Genomic DNA, 22,747 nt, shown 5'->3' with positions numbered 1-22,747 from the left:
CAGGGTATGCAGCTCCCTGGAGGCAGAAATGAAGATATAGCAAGACAGGACCTGGCAACTTCGCAGCAAGGCACTGAACGAGAGATTTTTGCTCAGGCATCTCTCAGTGGGTGGAGATGCCTTAAGTACCTGATGCCTCCTAGCAATAGGTGGGGACATATTAGGAGAGTGCACACAGTCTCTATAAGAATCAGTAATTGCTGGGGCCACCGCCCTAAGCATACAGCCAGGCAGTATGCAGCAAGCAAGGACATGAGGCCCAAAGCAAGGAGCCGACAGAAGACAAGTCACAGTATGGCCCAGAGTGGTGAGTAACATGGGAGATGGGAAGCCATGCAGTAATGCTGGCAGGGATGTTACACTGGCAATCACTGTATTACCTGTACACTTACACTGTACACTGTATACTATATACAGAGCTCTTGTGTATAGTGCCACTGGTAGTAATAACAGTGTTGTTAGTACTGTAGTTTGCATTCATGATCAGTATTGTAGTATTCAGTCACTATGTGGTGGAAATTTGTGGTCTGGTCATGGTGTGGCAGTATTTATCCCCTGTATGTGGTATTATTCTTTCACTATGCAGTAGTAATTTGTGGTCTGGTAATGGTGTGGGGGTATTTTTCCCTTGTATGTGGTATTATTTGGTCACTATGTGGTGGAATATGTAGTCTAGTTATGGTGTGGCGGTATTTCTCCTTGCATGTAGTATTATTTGGTCACTATATGCTGGTAATATGTGGTATTAATTGGTCACTATCTGGTCTGGTCATGGGAGGTGGTATTTTTTTCCCTGTATGTGGTAGTATTGGTCTTGGTATAGTAAGTTGTGTATGGCAGTCATTTGCTCGCTCTGATATCAATTAGTAGAAGATTCTTTATTTCCATTAGAGATTAAATACTTGGAACACAGCTGCAGAGATGCACTTACAGATGTTCTCCTGTGAAAAAAAAGTAATTACCTCTCCACAGGATAAGTGATGACGTATTGATTGGTGGGGTTCTGACAGCTGGGACCCAATAGCCGAATATGGAACTTTATTCCTATTACACTGGAGTGGCATGTTCGACTTGACCACTGATCCGTTCTTTCAGTATGTGGCTGTGAACACTGCACTTGTTTTTTTTCTGGAAGCCCCAAACATGGAGCTGAGGTCAGATATCCCACCTGCCACATTTTAAAATGGAGATAAGTGTCCTATCAGGGATAAAACTTCCTCATACTTCCAATCAGTGCAGTTTCTAATGGTGGGATCTAAGCTATCACCTATCCTGAAGAACCCATGGATCGCCCATCTCTAGTAATAAATGCAAGTTATCGTAGAGAAAATGTTTTACATAACCCAATAAAAATATTAGGTCCAAAATTCCACTTTTTTTTAAATTGTCATACAAATATTCTACTAGTTTCCCATAATGTTGACTATAAAACTAGCCAAGCCAGTTCTGTCAGTCAATTAAAGAATGTTGTTGAGTTGGTTTAACAGTATAAAAGCTGTTAGTTTTCTGAATAGGATACCTTCGGTTCTTCGTTGTACTACCTCTTAGGTGGTAAGACCATTTACATCTCTTAACATAACTGCATTATCACATTGTTATTGTATCACATGTATTAAATGAAATTACTTTTGCAGCTTTTTCTCCAGTGAAAAATGTGGCTACACAAGCTAATAGTCCTGTCCTTGGCACTTTCTGGAGTATTGTCCTTGAAATGTCGTGAGTACTTTTGAATTAGACTTTTTTCTAGAAATTCCTATTTCTATGAAATTGCTGTAGCTCAATTCTTTCCTCTCTTAGACTGTTTGCAATATTTGGGCAGTTTTCCTACTATGGTTCTTTCAATAGGTATAATGATTTTTGTTAATGAAGCTTCAATTTTCTTAGTCAAAATCAGTGATTTCCAAACTCTAGTTCTCTCAGCCCTCTCTCTCAGAATTAATTCTGGCATTTCTATTTTTTTTCTCATTGCGCACTGTTACTAATCAAATTAATTTATTTTATATTTTGATAGATCGGACTTTAGTGAATGCAGCAATACCAAATATGTGTATTTTTGAAATTATCTTATTTTTAATGGAGCAAAAGGGAGTTGATTTGAACTTTCGTGTTTTTTAATTATTGTTCATATTTTTAAAAACATTTATTTTCAATTCATACTGTATTTAATAGTCCACTTAGGGGACTTAACTAGTGATGAGCGAGTATACTCGGTACTCGAGATTTCCCGAGCACACTCGGGTGTCCTCCGAGTATTTGTAAGTACTCGGAGATTTAGTTTTCTGCGCCGCAGCTGAATGATTTACATCTGTTAGCCAGCATAAGTACATGTGTGGGTTGCCTGGTTGCTAGGGAATCCCACTGGGGGTTACCAGTGGATGGATTTCCAGGCTGATGGTCAAAAGCGTGTGTTAAATGCCACTGTCAGAGTTTGCTTGACAGCGGCATTTAATGAGTTAATAACCGCGAGTGGCTCGTGACTCCACCCGCGGATGATCCGGGCACATGTCAGCTGTTAAAAACAGCTGACATGTGCCGGAAAAGATGTGGGCTCCGGCAGTGAGGAGGGAAGCGTCCTGCGCAGTACTAGTACAGCGGAGGTCGCAAAGGGGTTAAAACTGCTATTATCCAATTGCTTGTGCTATATGTAGCAGTGCATTAGCACTCGATGGGCAGGTCGAATGACGCACTTCCCTGCAGGCACATGTCAAATGAAGCTGTCAGAGATTGACAGAGGCATTTAACAGGTTAACAGCAACAGGCAGAGCTCCACCCATGACTTTTAAAGGCACATGATTGCTGAATAAATCAACCATCATGTGCCTGGAAAGATACAGGCTCGGCGTGCAAGCCGGCATCAAAATTTGATGATGCAACAGTACGTCATATGCTGGTAAGGGGTTACACCCCATACTTCAATTGATTTGGAGGATGAATGGGTGACTGTGGAAGTGATAATTGTCAATCAGAGGAAAACCCCTGTAAGTCACTATTTAAGGTAGAGTCGAAAAAAAGGAATTGTATACTCAGTATTGTGTAAAGGAAAACCTCTACCAATAAACTTTTCTAATTTTATTTCCATTCTTAGATGATATTCCTACTTCTGATGCGAAGCAAACCATTCTGAACCTATTGTCGTGCTGGGATGAAAATTCTGATAGTGATTCTAAATTCAAATCTGGGTATCCCACTGGAGAAGAGGGCAGTGGTTTCAGGAGCTGCAAGGAAATAAAGAAATATGAAAAATATGCAAATGGTGAGAAATATGTAAATGTAAAGTATAAATGCAAGAAATGTGTTCATTTTGAAGCATCGTTAAGGCACAGAGTATAACAAACTAGCAAAAAAGAGGAAATGTTCAAGCTCCATTAAAAACAGTTAATTTATTTAAAATCCTTAAAATGAGTTTTGACAAAGGTCGCATGAGTTGCGTCCGAAACACGTAGTAATCTCCGTCTACCTCCATTCCCCCTAATGGATGTGTTATTGTAAGGATTTTTAAAGGGAACCTGTCACCTCCAAAATGGAAGGTGAGCTAAGCCCACCGGCAGCAGAGGCTTATCTACAGCATTCTGTAATGCTGTAGATAAGCCCCCGATGTAACCTGAAAGTTGAGAAAAAGAGGTTATATTATACTCACCTGGGTGGGCGGTCTGATCCAATGGGCGTCGCGGTCCGGTCCGGCGCCTCCCATCTTCTTATGATCACATCCTCTTCTTATCTTCACGCCGCAGCTCCGGTGCAGGCATACTTTGTCTGCCCTGTTGAGGGCAGGGCAAAGTACTGAAGTGCGCAGGCGCTGGGAAAGGTCAGAGAGGCCCTGCGCCTGTGCACTGCAGTACTTTGCTCTGCCCTCAACAGGACAGACAAAGTACGCCTGCGCCAGAGCCGCAGCATGAAGATAAGAAGAGGACATCATTGTAAGAAGATGGGAGGCCCCAGACTGGACCGCGACACCCATCGGTCCGGACCAGCAGTGGGACCGCCCCTGGGTGAGTATAATATAACCTCTTTTTCTCATCTTTCAGGATACATCGGGGGCTTATCTACAGCATTCCAGAATGCTGTAGATAAGCCCCTGATGCTGGTGTGCTTAGCTCACATTTCATTTTGGGGGTGACAGGTTCCCTTTAATAAATGAACTGTTTTTAAAGGAGCTGGAAAATGTCCTAATTTTTGGATTGTTTCCACGTCTGGTCAGGACGGATTTCCGTGCTCCAAACTATTGAACCACAAGAGGTGAGCTGGAACCTTCCTTTTATTGTATAACAAACTATGACTTTCATGACATTAAAAAGCTGCCAGAAACACAATACACTAATAGCATTTGCTATTTATAATGGTCCACTTCAATGGTTTTATTGTTTTCTCGTTAACACAATCTAATTGGACCAAAACAGCCTAAACATATAGCTCAACAGAACATGAGATATATACCGTTGTGCGCGCTGTGATCCATAAAAGGCCTCAGTACCATCTAAACTGGTGTGATTGTAGATGGAGTATACATGCTGACCACAGAAGATGGAGTGATGTACCAGACCTACTGTGACATGACAACTAGTGGTGGAGGTTGGACACTGGTGGCCAGTATCCATGAAAATAATATGAATGGCAAATGTACAGTAGGAGATCGCTGGTCCAGTCAGAATGGAGACAACCTCAATAACCCTAAAGGAGATGGTAACTGGGATAACTACGCCACATTTGGTCTACCTGATGGAGCCACCAGTGATGATTATAAGGTAATGCTTTAAAAGCTACTAATTTGACTACAATAATCTGAATGTTATATGTTTTTTCTTGAAGAATATTCACCTTTTCCGACTCTGACTTGTATACTGCCACTATGTCATTTTTTTGCTGCCCAAAGCATCTATGGCTTCCAGCTTGCTGGAGGTGGCAGTGCCTTTTCGAAGATATACAGTTTTAGCTAGTGGCATTGTCGCACCAATGGACCAAACTTTGAGTTATCCCATGTTGCAAGCAGTCAGCTTTGCCTGCGCAGCCTTTTAGAAGTACAGGGGAAGAAAAGGCGGCCTGATCCAATGCAACCTGGCAAGCTTCACCAAAATGCATGTAAACTGTAAAGCAGTGATCCTCAATTCCAGTCCTGGTGTCCCACCCACAGATGTGCAATTCTATGAAAATCCTGACAACATGAACTGTTGGTGGTCCTTGAGGACTGGAGCTGGAGAACACTGCTCAACAGAAAAGAACTTTATGCCTATGGAATAGCTCGTTGCCTATGGAACCGTCCAACTGTAGTGGAGTACAGAGGAGGCTGGTAACCTAAGCAACAAGCATTAAACTACAGAGTTAAATATCCCCTAGTTCTTGAAAGTGAAGAGGAATTTTAATAAGAGAAAAATTGCAATCTTACTTGTTTTTACTAGCGCTTTGCAATTGTACCCATTTAACAAGATGAGACAGCACCTTTAAAAGAGTCTTTCAGTAGTAGAAAATACCTTCTGCACTTTCAGGGTTTCATATTTATTATTTTCAAGTCAATTATTTAATCTTACAATCCAATTGCCTTTAATTCAATATAATCCAATGTACATGTAACAAAGTTTTATTTGCCGTTCTAGAACCCTGGATATTATGATATCGCTGCCAAAGATCTGAGCTTGTGGCACGTTCCCAATAATACACCCTTGTCCCAGTGGAGAAATACCTCTCTCTTGAGATATCGCACAGACAATGGCTTCTTTAGTCAAGAGGGTGGCAACCTCTTCGGGCTGTACAAAGTGAGTACTCCATAAAATGCGACTTCTCTTATTGGGGCTGAACATTTTATAATAAAAAAAAGGATTTTCGTAAAAAAAATGATTGCCTTTTTAACAAATTAGTCACCATTTGCCACTTACAGAGGGCTATGTAAAGGGTAAAGATCACCTGAGTTATCTTGGAGGATTGAGCATTTGTTTTGAAAACTTCATAGCAGTATTTCCTATTGCACAATTGATCTAATGGCTCACTAGAGGTAAGTGGAAAAGTGAAATATTTACTCGGCAGACACCCATCAGTAAAAAAAAGATCTTGCTACCAACAGAAAAGCAGAGCAAGAGATACATTTACTTCTTGTGTCTGGGGATTCTCTACTGTCTGAGCCAGCCTTGTACACCTCTATGTACAAATATGTTCAGTATGTATTTACCCCTATATGTACAAAAGCTTAGTAACAGGGAAAAGCGATTTGTTTGGTAGCCATTTTTGAAGGGTTACGCCTAGAGATTAGCGGACACATGGATGTTCGGGTCCGGCGGGTTTGGCCGAACAGTTACAAAAAGCTCGAGTACCAGAACAGTACCCGGACCAAAACCCGAACCTGGATCCCATTCAGTTAAATGGGGATCCCCGAACATCCAGTGTTTGCCACGTTGTGATGTGCATGACAGCGCGGCAAACACCACTTCTGATCGGCCGTGAAATCATCCCCGCTAGGGTTGAGCGAAACGGATCGGTCATTTTCATAAGTCGCCGACTTTTGGCAAAGTCGGGTTTCATGAAACCCGACCCGATCCCAGCGTGGGATCGGCCATGTGGTACAAGATCTTCGCGCCAAAGTCACGTTTCCTATGACGCTTAAAGTGCCATTTCTCAGCCAATGAAGGTGCACGCAGAGTGTGGGCAGCGTGATGACATAGATCCTGGTCCCCACCATCTTAGAGAAGGGCATGGCAGTGATTGGCTTGCTTTCTGCGGCGTCACAGGGGCTATAAAGGGGCGTTCCCGCCGACCGCCATGTTACTGCTGCTGATCTGAGCATAGGGAGAGGTTGCTGCCGCTTCGTCAGAAGAAGGGATATAGTTAGGGAGGGTAAATTAACCCCCAAACCGCTTGTGCTGTAGCGATTTCCACTGTCCAACACCACCTTTTCTTTTTGAGACAGTGGAGGCTCGATTTCTGTGCAACAGCTCTGTAGGTTATAAGGCTCCCTGATAGCTGCGTTTCTGTGTGTACGCCGCTGTGCAAACCAACTGCTTTTTTCAAAGCACAAACCCTGTTGCTCCTTCCTTTCTGCACAGCTATCTTGTTTGTTTGTCCACACTTTTGACTTTTGTGTGCAGCAGTCCTTTTTATTGCTGCCTGACATACTTTTCTGAGATAACTGTAGGGAGATAGTAATTGTAGTATAGTCCCTTTTTTTTTTTTTTGTTATATCTCTTCAAGCCACTTTTTGCCACAGAAAATATAATATAATTTATTTATAATTTTAATATAATATAATACAGTGGCCCCGATTTATTCACAATTCTCCCAGAAAAAAAAATAAAAGTGGGAGATTAAGATTGGCAAATCTGCATCAGTGCCAGTCCTGTGTGTGGCATCTTTTTTTTTTTTTCTGCCACAGAAAACCTACTGTCTAAGGCCGGCGTCACACTCGGCGTAAGACAATACGGTCCGTATTTTACGGCCGTAATACGGCCGAAATACGGTGAAATGTTCCCAAAATAGTGATCCGTAGTCAGGGTGTGTCAGCGTATTTTGCGCATGGCATCCTCCGTATGTAATCCGTATGGCATCCGTACTGCGAGATTTTCGCGCAGGCTTGCAAAACCGACATCTAATGGATTTATGTGCTCAAATGTTCGGGAAAACATATATACAGTATATATATATATATATGTCATTGAGACACATATATATATATTCTGTATTTAGATTTCATTCAGCGCGATATGTGTTAAAAGCCGGTAATTCAATTGCCGGCTTCTCATTTCTCCTGCACAAACCCGACAGGATATGAGACATGGTTTACATACAGTAAACCATCTCATATCCCCATTTTTTTTGCATATTCCACACTACTAATGTTAGTAGTGTGTATGTGCAAAATTTCAGCGCTGTAGCTGCTGAAATAAAGGGTTAAATGGCGGAAAAAATTGGCGTGGGCTCCCGCGCAATTTTCTCCGCCAGAATGGTAAAGCCAGTGACTGAGGGCAGATATTAATAGCCAGGAGAGGGTCCTTGGTTATTGGCCCCCCCGTGGCTAAAAACATCTGCCCCCAGCCACCCCAGAAAAGGCACATCTGGAAGATGCGCCTATTCTGGCACTTGGCCACTCTCTTCCCACTCCCTGTAGCGGTGGGATATGGGGTAATGAAGGGTTAATGCCACCTTGCTATTGGAAGGTGACATTAAGCCAGATTAATAAAGGAGAGGCGTCAATTATGACACCTATCCATTATTAATCCAATTGTAGGAAAGGGTTAAAAAACACACACACACATGATTTAAAAGTATTTTAATGAAAAAAACACAGCGGTTGTTGTAATAATTTATTGTACTCTCAGTCCATCAGGAACACCCTCGCTTGGAAAAATAATAAACGCACAAGATACATACCTTCTGCTGTCAGATCAGGTCCCACGAAGTAATCCATCTGAAGGGGTTAACTAATATTACAGGCAGAGCTGCGATAATCCACTCGCTCTGCCTGTAATCCCCGGGTGCTGAAAGGAAAGCAGTGATCTATACTTACATTCAGTTGCGGTGATGCGCCCCTGCTGGATGTTCTCATGAACTGCAGCCTGGGAACTTTTTCCCACGCTACAGGTCATATGAGGACATCCACCAGGGGGCGCATCACCGCGACTGAAGGAAATGTAGGTCATTGACCTACATTTCATTCATTCGCGGTGATGCGCCCCCTGGTGGATGTCCTCATATGACCTGTAGCGTGGGAAAAAGTTCCCAGGCTGCAGTTCATGAGAACATCCAGCAGGGGCGCATCACCGCGACTGAATGTAAGTATAGATCACTGCTTTCCTTTCAGCACCCGGGGATTACAGGCAGAGCGAGTGGATTATCGCAGCTCTGCCTGTAATATTAGTTAACCCCTTCAGATGGATTACTTCGTGGGACCTGATCTGACAGCAGAAGGTATGTATCTTGTGCGTTTATTATTTTTCCAAGCGAGGGTGTTCCTGATGGACTGAGAGTACAATAAATTATTACAACAACCGCTGTGTTTTTTTCATTAAAATACTTTTAAATCATGTGTGTGTGTGTTTTTTAACCCTTTCCTACAATTGGATTAATAATGGATAGGTGTCATAATTGACGCCTCTCCATTATTAATCTGGCTTAATGTCACCTTCCAATAGCAAGGTGGCATTAACCCTTCATTACCCCATAGCCCACCGCTACAGGGAGTGGGAAGAGAGTGGCCAAGTGCCAGAATTGGTGCATCTTCCAGATGTGCCTTTTCTGGGGTGGCTGGGGGCAGATGTTTTTAGCCACGGGGGGGGCCAATAACCATGGACCCTCTCCTGGCTATTAATATCTGCCCTCAGTCACTGGCTTTACCATTCTGGCGGAGAAAATTGCGCGGGAGCCCACGCCAATTTTTTCCGCCATTTAACCCTTTATTTCAGCAGCTACAGCGCTGAAATTTTGCACATACACACTACTAACATTAGTAATGTGGAATATGCAAAAAAAAAGGGGATATGAGATGGTTTACTGTATGTAAACCATGTCTCATATCCTGTCGGGTTTGTGCAGGAGAAATTAAAAGCCGGCAATTGAATTACCGACTTTTCACTAACACCGCTGCGTATTTCTCGCAAGTCACACTGCTGGTCAGTGTGGAATCCGTATTTTTCACGCCCCCATAGACTTTCATTGGCGATTTTTTTGCGCAGTACGCTGACAAACGCAGCATGCTGCGATTTTGTACGGCCGTAGAAAGCCGTATAATACTGAACCGTAATATACGGCTAATAGGAGCAGCCCCATTGAGAATAATTGTGCCGTATGTTATGCGAGTTTTACGGACGTAGTTTCTGCGCTCTTACGTCCGTAAAACTCGCCAGTGTGACGCCGGCCTTACAGTGGGCCTGATTTCTTCACAATTCTCCCAGAAAAAAAAATAAAAGTGGGAGATTAAGATTGGCAAATCTGCATTAGTGCCAGTCCTGTGTGTGGCATCTGTCTTTGTTTTTCTGCCACAGAAAACCTACTGTATAACAGTGGGCCAGATTAAATCACTTGTCTCACATAAAAAAAAAGTAAAAGTGGGAGATTAAGATTGGCAAATCTGCATTAGTGCCAGTCCTGTGTGTGGCATCTTTTTTTTTTTTTCTGCCACAGAAAACCTACTGTCTAACAGTGGGCCTGATTTCTTCACAATTCTCCCAGAAAAAAAAATTAAAGTGGGAGATTAAGATTGGCAAATCTGCATTAGTGCCAGTCCTGTGTGTGGCATCTGTCTTTGTTTTTCTGCCACAGAAAACCTACTGTATAACAGTGGGCCAGATTAAATCACTTGTCTCACATATCCCCCCAAAAAATTAAAATAATGGGTGAATAATCTTGCCAAACCTGTGCATCTGTGCGAGTGCTGTCTGTGGTATCTGTCAGTCATTTTGTGCCACAGGAACTATACCGTGATATAGTGGGCCTGATTCAATCCCTTATCTCCCATATCAAAAAAAGAGGGACATTTCTATTCCCAGTGTGTGCATCTGCGTCAGTCCGGCTAGTGCCATATCTGCCAGCCTCTTTCTGCTTATCAAACTGTGTTGTGTAATACAGTGGGCCTGATTTTCCCCAGCATTCTCCCACGCATAAAGAGGGACATTTCTATTGCCAGTGCTTTTATCTGCGTCACTCCTGTTAGTGCCATATCTGCCAGCCTCTTTCTGCCAATCAAACTGTGTTGTGTAATACAGTGGGCCTGATTTTTCCCTGGATTCTCCCACACATAAAGAGGGACATTTCTATTGCCAGTGTGTGCATCTGCGTCAGTCCGGTTAGTGCCATATCTGCCAGCCTCTTTCTGCCAATCAAACTGTCTACTAATAATAATCTTTATTTTTATATAGTGCTAACATATTCTGCAGCACTTTACACACATTATCATCACTGTCCCCGATGGGGCTCACAATCTAAATTCCCTATCAGTATGTCTTTGGAATGTGGGAGGAAACCGGAGTGCCCGGAGGAAACCCATGCAAACACGTAGAGAACATACAAACTCTTTGCAGATGTTGTCCTTGGTGGGGTTTGAACCCAGGACTCCAGCGCTGCAAGGCTGCAGTGCTAACCACTGCGCCACCGTGCGGTCTACTGTAATACAGTAGGCCTGATTTTTCCCTGCATTCTCCCACACATAAAGAGGGACATTTTTATTGCCAGTGTTTTTATCTGTGTCACTCCTGTTAGTGCCATATCTGCCAGCCTCTTTCTGCCAATCAAACAGTGTAGTGTAATACAGTGGGCCTGATTTTTCACTGCATTCTCCCACACATAAAGAGGGACATTTCTATTGCCAGTGTTTTTATCTGCGTCACTCCTGTTAGTGCCATATCTGCCAGCCTCTTTCTGCCAATCAAACAGTGTAGTGTAATACAGTGGGCCTGATTTTTCCCTGCATTCTCCCACACAAAAAAAGTTACATTTTTTTTGCCAGTGTGTGCATCTGCGTCAGTCCTGTCAGTGTCATATCTGCCAGCCTCTTTCTGCCAATCAAACTGTCTAGGGTAATACAGTGGGCATGATTTTTCCCTGCATTCTCCCACACATGAAAAAGGGAGATTTACATTCACAACAAGTTCACGCACACCTTGTACCTGGTTTTACAGGACCACATAACGGTTGTTAGTTTGGTAACATTTTTCCAAGAATGAGGAAGTCTGGTGGAAGAGGTCATGGCCGTGGGCGTTCATTGCCAGCTGGTAATGATGGTAGTGGTGGTGGTCGTGGAGCATCAGGTGGTCGTGGGAAAAGCAATATAGCCCCTAAGTCTCGAGTTTTTGAGCCAGCATCATCGTCTGGCTACACAAGGCCTCGAAGGCTCCCTTTTCTGGGAGTAGGAAAACCGCTTTTGAAGCCGGAGCAGCAGGAACAAGTATTGGCTTTCATTGCTGACTCTGCCTCTAGCTCTTTCGCCTCCTCCTCGGAAAGTGCCAAATGCCAGAGCAGTGCATCGTCAGTGGATGCTCCCGGTCAGGAACAAGTCGCTTCCTTGTGTCCTTCACCCAGAACAACAGTGAAGGATGCGTCAGGCGACACAACTGGTTACTCCATGGAGCTCTTTACACATACCGTGCCTGGGTTAGAAAGGGAAATTGTTAACAGGCCATGCCCATTACAAGATGAATCGGACATGGAGTGCACAGATGCACAGCCACAGCCAGATTATTATGCTGTTCCTTTGACTCAGATCAGAACATTGCCCTCGCAGTGTACTGATCCAGAATCTGACCCCGATGAGACTATGGAGCCCCGTCACGAACACTATAGCACCGGCTTACACGGTGACCCAGAGGAAGGTGCACAGGACATAGAAGAGGAGGTCATAGATGACCCAGTTGTTGACCCGATTGGCAGCCATTGTGGGAACAGGGTGCAGGCGGCAGTAGCTCTGAAGCGAAGGAGGAGGAGCCGCAGCAGTCATCAACATCGCAACAGGTTCCATCTGGCAGGCCCATATCTGGCCAAAAACGTGTGGCAAAACCAAAACCAGTTGTAGGACAGCGTGGCCGTCCGGTTAAAGTAGCTCAGTGTGCAATGCCTGAAAAGGTATCCGATAGTAGGAAGAGTGCAATCTGGCATTTTTTTAACCAAGATCCCAATGATCAGTGCAAAGTCATCTGTAAGAAATGCTCAAGGACCTTCAGCAGAGGTCAGAATGTTAAAAATCTAAATACAAGTTGCATGCGTAGACATTTAACCACCATGCACTTGCAAGCCTGGACAAACTACCAAACGTCCCTTAACGTTGTAGCACCCTCTCACAATGAAGTTAGTCAGCAACGCGACATCCATTCCCTCACTGTAAGCCCACCGTTTACCACACCACCTGCAGGTAATGTGGCGGTTTCGTCGCAAGGCCAAAGCAGTCATGGAATCACCAGGTTTGTGGTAGCAAAAACTGTATGTAGGGCAACAGCAAGAATACCATCACCAACCCTCTCTCAGTCACCCATGTCCACCGGCACCCCTGCTAGTTCCACCCTATGCAGCTCTCCAGTCCAGCTCACCCTACATGAGACTCTCGTTAGGAAAAGGAAGTACTCATCCTCGCATCTGCGTACACAGGGTTTGAACGCCCACATTGCTAGACTAATCGCGTTAGAGATGATGCCCTACCGGTTAGTTGAAAGCGAAGCTTTCAAAGCCCTAATGGACTACGCTGTACCACGCTACGAGCTACCCAGTCGACACTTTTTTTCCAAAAAAAACAAACCAGCCCTCCACCAGCATGTAAAAGACCGCATTGTCCATGTGCTTAGGCAATCTGTCAGTAGAAAGGTGCACCTGACAACAGATGCATGCACCAGTAGGCATGGCCAGGGGCGTTACGTCTCCATCATGGCACACTGGGTTAATGTGGTGGATGCAGGGTCCACAGGGGACAGTAATATTGGGACAGTTCTGCCTAGCCCACGGTCTAGGAAACAGTTGGCTGTAGGCGTTCGTCACCCCTCCTCCTTCTCGTCCTCCAGCAGAAGCGAGAGCTCGTCCACAGACCGCAGTCGCACGACCACTCCATCCGCAGTTGCCACTGTAGCACACGAGGTGTCCAATTATGGAACAGCTAGTGGCAAGCGTCAGCAGGCTGTATTGGCAATGAAGTGTTTGGGCGACAGACACACCGCAGAAGTTCTGTCCGAGTTCTTGCAGCAAGAAACTCAGTCATGGCTGGGCACTGTACATCTTGAGGCAGGCAAGGTAGTGAGTGATAACGGAAGGAATTTTATGGCTGCCATAGCCCTTTCACAACTGAAACACATTCCTTGCCTGGCTCACACCTTAAACCTGGTGGTGCAGTGCTTCCTGAAAAGTTATCCGGGGTTACCCGACCTGCTGCTGAAAGTGCGCAGACTTTGCTCTCACATCCGCCGTTCGCCCGTACACTCCAGCCGTATGCAGAACCATCAGCGGTCTTTGAACCTTCCCCAGCATCGCCTAATCATCGACGTTGCAACAAGGTGGAACTCCACACTGCACATGCTTCATAGACTGTGCGAACAGAGGCGTGCTGTTATGTATTTGTGGGAGGATACACATACACGGGCAGGCAGTTGGATGGCAGACATGGAGTTGTCAGCTGTGCAGTGGTCGAAGCTCCAAGACCTGTGTCAAGTCCTTCAGTGTTTTGAGGAATGCACACGGCTGGTTAGTGCAGACAACGCCGTAATAAGCATGAGCATCCCCCTAATGCGTCTGCTGATGCAAAGTTTGACGCACATAAAGGAACAGGCGTCTGCAGCCGAGGACGAGGGAAGCCTTGATGACAGTCAGCCATTGTCTGCTCAGGGAAGTCTACAGGACGAGGTGGCAGGCGAAGAGGAGGAGGACGAGGAGGATGATGGGGATGAGTATTTTTGGGATGAGGAAGCTTCTCAGGGGGCAATAGAAACTGCTGGCGGTGCAAGGCCGGGTTCAGGGTTTTTGAGGGAGACAAGTGACGTTGATTTGCCAGAAAGTGCTCCTCAACCCAGCATATGCACTGAGTTGACAACTGGAACATTTGCCCACATGGCGGATTATGCCTTGCGTATCCTCAAAAGGGACCCACGCATTATAAAAATGATGACCGATGACGATTACTGGTTGGCCTGCCTCCTTGATCCTCGCTATAAAGGCAAATTGCAAAATATCATGCCACATGAGAACCTCGAACAGATATTGGCAACCAAACAAGCTACTCTTATAGACCGTTTGATTCAGGCATTCCCAGCACACAGCGCCGGTGATGGTTCTCACACGAGATGCAGGGGGCAACAGGGCAGAGGTGTTAGAGGTGCACAAATCAGAAGTGGCGTAGGACAGAGGGGTTTTCTGACCAGGTTGTGGAGTGATTTCGCAATGACCGCAGACACGACAGCAGCATCCATTCAAAGTGACAGGAGACAACATTTGTCCAGTATGGTTACTAACTATTTTTCCTCCATTACCGATGTTCTCCCTCAACAGTCATTCCCCTTTGATTACTGGGCATCCAAAATAGACACCTGGCCTGAATTGGCCGAATATGCATTGCAGGAGCTTGCTTGCCCAGCAGCTAGTGTGCTATCAGAAAAAGTATTCAGTGCTGCTGGTTCAATCCTGACCGAAAAAAGGACTCGTCTGGCTACCCAAAATGTTGATGATCTAACCTTCATTAAAATGAACCACTCATGGATTTCTAATTATTTTGCCCCACCTTTCCCGGCTGACACCTAGCTTTCATGTAAAAAGGTCTTGCTTTGGGTCTGGTGTTACTGACTGTTCCAATCTCTTAATTTGCAGCTGCTGTTTGTCCAGCATACGACATGTTTACACCTCCCTAAATGGCCTAACTCCCCCCACGGGGCCGTGGTCTCGCCACTTGTCGCAAGCACCCGTCAGAGTGCCGTTTGTCTGAAGAGGTGGGTGTGCCCACTTTTGGTCGACGACACTGGCACTGTGTCCCTCATAGTACAATGAAGTGTCTCTGGCAGTGGTGGCGCGCACCCAACGTCAGACACACCGTTGTAACATGAGGGGCCCTGGGCTTGTACCGCCGGCCAGGAGACAGTGTCCCCCCCCTAAGGTCAAACAGTGCTCTACCACTGGCAAAATTATCTGTCGCTGCTCCACCATTGTTTAGTCTATGCGCTGAAATCCTTCAATGCCTGGCACAGACAATAACAATTTGTTGACATGTATGATGCTAGTTAAAATAGTCAGGGGCCCTGTCCTACATTTACACCAGTAAATACTTTGAGCCCAATTACAATGTCTGAAAGTCAGCATAGAAGCACACCCCTGTACCTAAGTATGCCACCCTTTTTTTTTTTTTTTTGGGATTCATTAACATCAATTTAGGTTTTGGGACTCGGAGTACTTACTGTGTCAGACACTCCTTCCAATTGTCCTCCGCTGACCACACCAATGCTGCCTGTGTACCCCTGCCACCTAATGGAAGCTGCATAGAGCCTATTTTATTATTTTAGGGCTAGGAAGTCTGTCTGCGGTCCCTCTTTCCAATTGTCCTCCGCTGACCAAACCAATGCTGCCTGAGTACCCCTGCCACCTAATGGAAGCTGCATAGAGCCTATTTTATTATTTTAGGCCTAGGAAGTCTGTCTGCGGTCCCTCCTTCCAATTGTCCTCCGCTGACCACACCAATGCTGCCTGAGTACCCCTGCCACCTAATGGAAGCTGCATAGAGCCTATTTTATTATTTTAGGCCTAGGAAGTCTGTCTGCGGTCCCTCCTTCCAATTGTCCTCCACTGACCACACCAATGCTGCCTGTGTACCCCTGCCACCTAATGGAAGCTGCATAGAGCCTATTTTAGTATTTTGGGCCTAGGAAGTCTGTCTGCAGTCCCTCCTTCCAATTGTCCTCCGCTGACCACACCAATGCTGCCTGTGTACCCCTGCCACCTAATGGAAGCTGCATAGAGCCTATTTTAGTATTTTGGGCCTAGGAAGTCTGTCTGCGGTCCCTCCTTCCAATTGTCCTCCGCTGACCACACCAATGCTGCCTGTGTACCCCTGCCACCTAATGGAAGCTGCATAGAGCCTATTTTATTATTTTAGGCCTAGGAAGTCTGTCTGCGGTCCCTCCTTCCAATTGTCCTCCACTGACCACACCAATGCTGCCTGTGTACCCCTGTAACTAATTTAAAAATGCATAGAGCCAACTTTTTTAGTTAACACATACTACCTTTGTCTGTCTGCGGAGCCACTCAATCACGCTGTCCTCCACTGAAAAAGCTGAACTTCAACCTTCAGGCTCTCATTAAGTAGTTGTTTATATAAGACAGCAGTTGCCCTACTACTTTGGTTGGGGCTTAGTAACGGTGTCTGCCGCTCCTTGGTGTTCTCCTCCAGGTTTCCTTGTCTGAGCTTCAACCTTCAGGCTCTCATTAGGTATTTTTTAATGTCACACTGCAGTTGCCCTACTACTTTGGTTGGGGCCTAGTAACGGTGTCTGCCGCTCCTTGGTGTTCTCCTCCTCCTTGGTGTTCTCCTCCAGGTTTCCTTGTCTGAGCTTCAACCTTCAGGCTCTCATTGAGTATTTTTTTATGTCACACTGCAGTTGCCCTACTACTTTGGTTGGGGCCTAGTAACGGTGTCTGCCGCTCCTTGGTGTTCTCCTCCTCCTTTGTGTTCTCCTCCAGGTTTCCTTGTCTGAGCTTCAACCTTCAGGCTCTCATTAAGTATTTTTTAATGTCACACTGCAGTTGCCCTACTACTTTGGTTGGGGCCTAGTAATGGTGTCTGCCGCTCCTTTGTGTTCTCCTCCAGGTTTCCTTGTCTGAGCTTCAACCTTTAGGCTCTCAATAAGTATTTTTTAATGTCACACTGCAGTTGCCCTACTACTTTGGTTGGGGCCTAGTAACGGTGTCTGCCGCTCCTTGGTGTTCTCCTCCAGGTTTCCTTGTCTGAGCTTCAGGCTCTCATTAAGTAATTTTTAATGTCACACTGCAGTTGCCCTACTACTTTGGTTGGGGCCTAGTAATGGTGTCTGCTGCTCCTTGGTGTTCTCCTCCAGGTTTCCTTGTCTGAGCTTCAACCTTCAGGCTCTCATTAAGTATTTTGTAATGTCACACTGCAGTTGCCCTACTACTTTGGTTGGGGCCTAGTAACGGTGTCTGCCGCTCCTTGGTGTTCTCCTCCAGGTTTCCTTGTCTGAGCTTCAACCTTCAGGCTCTCATTAAGTATTTTTTAATGTCACACTGCAGTTGCCGTACTACTTTGGTTGGGGCCTAGTAACGGTGTCTGCCGCTCCTTGGTGTTCTCCTCCTCCTTGGTGTTCTCCTCCAGGTTTCCTTGTCTGAGCTTCAACGTTCAGGCTCTCATTGAGTATTTTTTAATGTCACACTGCAGTTGCCCTACTACTTTGTTTTGGGCCTAGTAACGGTGTCTGCCGCTCCTTGGTGTTCTCCTCCTCCTTGGTGTTCTCCTCCAGGTTTCCTTGTCTGAGCTTCAACCTTCAGGCTCTCATTAAGTATTTTTTAATGTCACACTGCAGTTGCCCTACTACTTTGGTTGGGGCCTAGTAACGGTGTCTGCCGCTCCTTGGTGTTCTCCTCCTCTTTGGTGTTCTCCTCCAGGTTTCCTTGTCTGAGCTTCAACCTTCAGGCTCTCAATAAGTATTTTTTAATGTCACACTGCAGTTGCCCTACTACTTTGGTTGGGGCCTAGTAACGGTGTCTGCCGCTCCTTGGTGTTCTGCTTTCCTGAACAAAGCAGTGCCGCCTGTTTACTCCTGTTACCAATTTTGAACTTCATTTGGCCCACTTTATTACTTGGGCCTACTAACTGTGTCAGCCTCTCATTACAGTTGTCCTCCACTGAACAAAGCAATGCCGCCTGGTTAGTCCTGTTACCAATTTTGAACTGCATTTAGCCTACTTTATTCTTTGGCCCTATATCTGTGTTTCCTCCTCATCCTGCCCATTGCCCAGCCACTGCTAGATAAGTCTGCTGGTACATTGACCCAGACCACTACATTCCCCCTGCACTCTACACAGCCAGAATCTGACCCTGCTGAAAGTAAGGTTCCCCTTCCCGCATGCTATACCACCTTACACAGGGACAAAGAGGAAGGTGCAGATGAAAGTGCAGGTTCCTTCATCAGGTGGGGCGGCATACTCGTTGGTGACGTCACTGGCACAGGGCCCCTCAGAGTACGCAAAAGTGTCGCTGCCGGTGGGAGGCGCCCCCGCCGTGCAAACACGCCACTGTACTTTGAGGGGCCCTGTGCCAGTGCCAATGTCAACTAGTGGACCCCCCCTGCTTGCTCAGGATCACAGCACTTGCAAACTTGACATACTTACCTCTCACTGCTCCACCGCCGTGACATAGTCCACGTTTCCTGGGCCCACTAAAAACTTGAACCAGCCCTACCCCCCACAACTTTAGCCAAATGACCCCCAATTTCCAATGCCTACCTATTATTATAAAGTAAATTAAGATTGACAAGCTTCAGTAACAAGAATGGATGTTTTTGCCATTAAAATGGGCACTGTAGGTGTTTTCCTGGCCTCCACTCACTGCCGACTATGCTTCCCCATTGACTTGCATTAGGTTTCATGTTTCGGTCGATCCCCAATTTTTGGCGATAATCGGCCGACTTCACTCGACTCGACTTTTGACAAAGTCGGGTTTCACAAAACCCGACTCGACCCCAAAAAAGTAAAAGTCGCTCAACCCTAATCCCCGCTGGTCAAAAGACAGCGTGAGCACTCAGCTGTAATTGGAGGTATGAAGTTTACAGCTTCCATCATCTGACGCATGCTGCAGCTAATAACAGCAAGAGCAGGGGCGGCTGATGGGTGTATTCATTAGCCAGCTCCTGAAATGTAAGAAATAATTTTAAAAAATGGTGTGGGTTCCCCTGTATTTTTGATAACCAGCCGGCAAAACTCACAGCTGGGGGCTGCAACCCTAACCTGTCAGCTTCAGCAAGGCTAGTAATCAAGAAAAGAGTGGTCCCCATGCTGTATCTTTTAATTATTTAAATAAATAATTTAAAAAACTGACGTGGGGTCCCCCCATTTTTGACAACCAGCCTTGCTAAAGCAGACAGCTAGGGGCTGGTATTTTCAGGCCCACCAGCCTAAAAATAGCAGCCCGAAGCCACCCAGAGAAGGCACATGTATTAGATGCGCCAATTCTGGCGCTTTGCCCAGCTCTTCCCACTTGCCACAGTGACCGGAGGTAAACTTTGTACCTCTGATTGCACCTGAGCGCTCATACTGTCTTTTGACAGCATGGGAACTGTGGCTCTCTGACCGGCGGGGATGATTTCACTGCTGATCAGAAGCGGTGTTTGCTGCGCTGTCATGTACATGTTCGGGCAGCCGAAACCGAACAGTAGGTGTTCAGTGCGGAAGCAGAACTTTACTGTTGGGGTTCGCCCATCTGGGGTTCGCCCCAAATAACAAGTTATCCCCTATTTGTAAGATAGGGGATAACTTGCTAATCGCTGGGGGTCTGACTGATGAGATCCAAACAATCTCTACAATGGGACTCTGCAGCCCCATCTGGAATGGAGAGGAGGTGCACATGCTCGGCGTCTGCTCATTGTCCATGTGACTCCCAGAGCAGGTCAAGCACAGAGCCCTCCATCATGGAGATCCCAATAGTCAAACCCCCAGGAATTAACAGTTACTCCTTATTCTGTGGACCAGGGATAACTTATTATTTTGGACCTCACCCTTTAGGAACATGGATTACAATGCTAGACGATTGTCCTAGCACTGATTGTATCACTTTAAGCAACATATCAACTAAATATTTTGCATTCTGCCTTAGAAATATCCAGTGGTGTACAATGCTGGAGGCTGCCTTGCGAACAATGGACCTGCTATCCCCGTTGTATATGACTTTGGAAGTGCGGAGAAGACAGCATTATATTACTCAGTATATGGCGCAAGTAAGATCTTATATATTTATACAGTAATATAATGCACAGTGAAGATGTACGCCATAATATTTGCTTCTGTACCCCCCTACAGAAGAGTTCACTGCTGGTTATGTCCAATTCCGCGCTATTAATACAGAAAGAGCTGCCCTGGCTCTGTGCCCAGGTGTGAAGGTGACTGGATGCAACGTAGAACATGTGAGTATTCCATTAAAGGAGAACTAGCTCAATTCTAGTAGATATATATACATTTATCATCTGTCATTATTAAAGGGGTTGTTCCGCTGAACCAGTGCATGGTGGAGCATGCGCACCTCTGCTCTATTCATTAAGGGGCAGCCAGAAAAAACATTATTCTTTGTTGTGTCCGACATTCTTGTAGAAAATAATCACAGTGGAAGTGTGCATACAACCTACACTTTATTAAGATGGGTTTCTAATTTCGTTCCTGTTTCAGAAGTTGAATCTCCTGTGATCAGTAAATTATAGGATAGAGGATAACTGACAATCTTATAAGCATCTAATAACACTGATTAAGTTGTGGCATGTCCATAACAAATAGCAGTTTTTTAGTCTTCTTACATATGCTTTCAGCACTGCATTGGAGGAGGTGGTTACATCCCAGAAGGACTCCCCAGACAGTGCGGAGACTTTTCAGCCTTTGACTGGGATGGCTATGGAACTCATATTGGATGGAGTACCACCAAGGAGATCAATGAAGCAGCCGTTCTCCTCTTCTATCGTTAATCTCTACTAATTGTCTATTTTGTTGCTATTGATATTATTTACAAAAAAACAGCAGATGAAATGAGCAAATTAGTTTTTTTGAGTTGTTTGATCGTAGAAAATGGCAAAGGAATAAAATGTAAAAAAAAGTTTACAAATTGTGAAATTTTTTTTTTATTGAACACTAATCTTGCTTCCAATGGTTTCATATTTAGCAGGCACTTTAATTGTTTTCAGATCGGTGGAGGTCTTGAGACCCACACCACTCGCTCAATATAACCCAGAACAGAGCGATATCTGGTAAGCGATCGGCAGGGGTCTCGAGACCACCATTTATCTGCAAGCACTTAAAGAGCTTGACATGTTTAAAAAAAAGTTTCTGAAATAATAATTACTCTTTGAAGGGTCCAATCCCAATATGTAGTAGGTGTAATAATAATAATAATAATAGCAAATACCTCTAATGTAATATAATGTAATATAGTTTTTCTGTGCAGGCATTGCAGGACCTTAGGCATTCATGTTTATGACCACAAGCAACTAGCTAACTGCCACTATATCAGTGGTCATTACCATGGATGCCTAAGGTACTGCAAAGCCCGTGGAGCGCCCGCCAAGGCCTAGGGGTACTCAGTACTGGGTCCGGTGGTCATTAAAGGGGAAGTCACTATGGCAGGGACCCGGTCCGTGGCCCTGTGCATCCAAGTTAAAGGGAAGGTCTTTAAAGGATGACCAATGCTGCTTAAAGGGGTCCACTAGGGATGATGGTACTGTAGCAGGGATGGTATGGCTTCCCACAGGTGAAGCTGAATCCCCAGGGCTCCCGGTGAAGTAGGGAAAGATGGTGAGGTGCCAGAAAGAATCGGGGACACAAGGTTGCAGTCAATTTACCTTTTACTGGTGATAAAAAGCCACAGTCCACGTTACCGGTAACAGGTGATGCTGAGGTCCAGGCAGACTGGAAACGATTAGGAATCCCCTTAGCCAGGTGGGATTGGGAGCTTTCCGCACTGCGCTGTAAGATGCATCCCTTGCTGCCTATGGCTTCTTATAAGGTCCTCTCTCTTTCTCTCTCTGTGTACTAGGACAATACCCGCAATAACAGGCAGCGCAAGCCTTTTTACAGATGCCTCTATGTACTGTGACTCCGGGCTATGTATACTGCTGTCCCTTCGGTTATAGGTGTGGGCCAGTAAATCTCAATCTCCTGCCCTCCGGTTTCGGCTGTGGGGTTTACAGTCCCACACAGCCCCACACAGCCTCGGACTCCCGGTGTCCGATTCCTGCGTTTCAGTATGGAGGGTGCCCAGTCGCAGCTCCCCTCCAGCTCCTCACTTCTCCTATGCTCCTTCCTCCTTCACATTCTTTACAGACTGAACTAACCCCTCCTCCAAGCCAGAACATATATAGGGAAGTTCCCCTGAAACCGGGTCTAAAGCTCCCCCTTCTGGACTGGAGTCAGAACATGTTGCATGTATGTTCCCCTGTCAAAGGGATCCTCCTCGTTTCCAGGCATGGCATCACCCTCCCCGAGAGGAAGGCAATACCACTGTGGTACCTGAACTCCTGGGGTGCCACACCTGCACATGAGGAAAGAGACATAGCGAATCAGAAAACTATACTACATTTCTAATTGGAGGTATTTATTAATTTTAATATCATAC

At 45.5% G+C, this 22,747-nt stretch overlaps 1 protein-coding gene across 2 annotated transcripts; it reads left to right on the top strand.

Annotated features, from left to right (window-relative positions):
• The first annotated feature begins 1,477 nt into the window (after nucleotides 1–1,477).
• On the top strand, nucleotides 1,478–21,235 carry LOC143769905 (intelectin-1-like). Of its 2 annotated transcripts, none has more exons than XM_077258946.1 (8): nucleotides 1,478–1,551; nucleotides 1,635–1,716; nucleotides 3,086–3,253; nucleotides 4,495–4,742; nucleotides 5,589–5,747; nucleotides 20,249–20,369; nucleotides 20,452–20,555; nucleotides 20,952–21,235. In XM_077258946.1, exons 2-8 carry the CDS (start codon nucleotides 1,653–1,655, stop codon nucleotides 21,102–21,104), a joined length of 1,017 nt encoding a protein of 338 aa, XP_077115061.1. In that variant the 5' UTR covers nucleotides 1,478–1,551; nucleotides 1,635–1,652; the 3' UTR covers nucleotides 21,105–21,235. The 2 variants fall into 2 exon arrangements, with proteins under 2 accessions (XP_077115061.1, XP_077115062.1); XM_077258947.1 differs by having other exon boundaries at nucleotides 1,522–1,548.
• Nucleotides 21,236–22,747: the final 1,512 nt, after the last annotated feature.

The sequence above is a fragment of the Ranitomeya variabilis genome, chromosome 4, assembly GCF_051348905.1.
Source record: "Ranitomeya variabilis isolate aRanVar5 chromosome 4, aRanVar5.hap1, whole genome shotgun sequence".
Taxonomy (NCBI): Eukaryota; Metazoa; Chordata; class Amphibia; order Anura; family Dendrobatidae; genus Ranitomeya; species Ranitomeya variabilis.
Note: the sequence above shows the minus strand (reverse complement) of the source record. Positions and strands in the feature narration are given on the sequence as shown.

Excerpts from the sequence above, each read along its gene's own strand:
- LOC143769905 (XM_077258946.1), top strand. The coding sequence starts at position 1,653 with ATGTGGCTACACAAGCTAATAGTCCTGTCCTTGGCACTTTCTGGAGTA. Across the intron at positions 3,254-4,494 it reads ATATGAAAAATATGCAAATG|ATGGAGTATACATGCTGACC; the intron begins GTGAGAAATATG and ends GTGTGATTGTAG. Across the intron at positions 5,748-20,248 it reads ACCTCTTCGGGCTGTACAAA|AAATATCCAGTGGTGTACAA; the intron begins GTGAGTACTCCA and ends ATTCTGCCTTAG.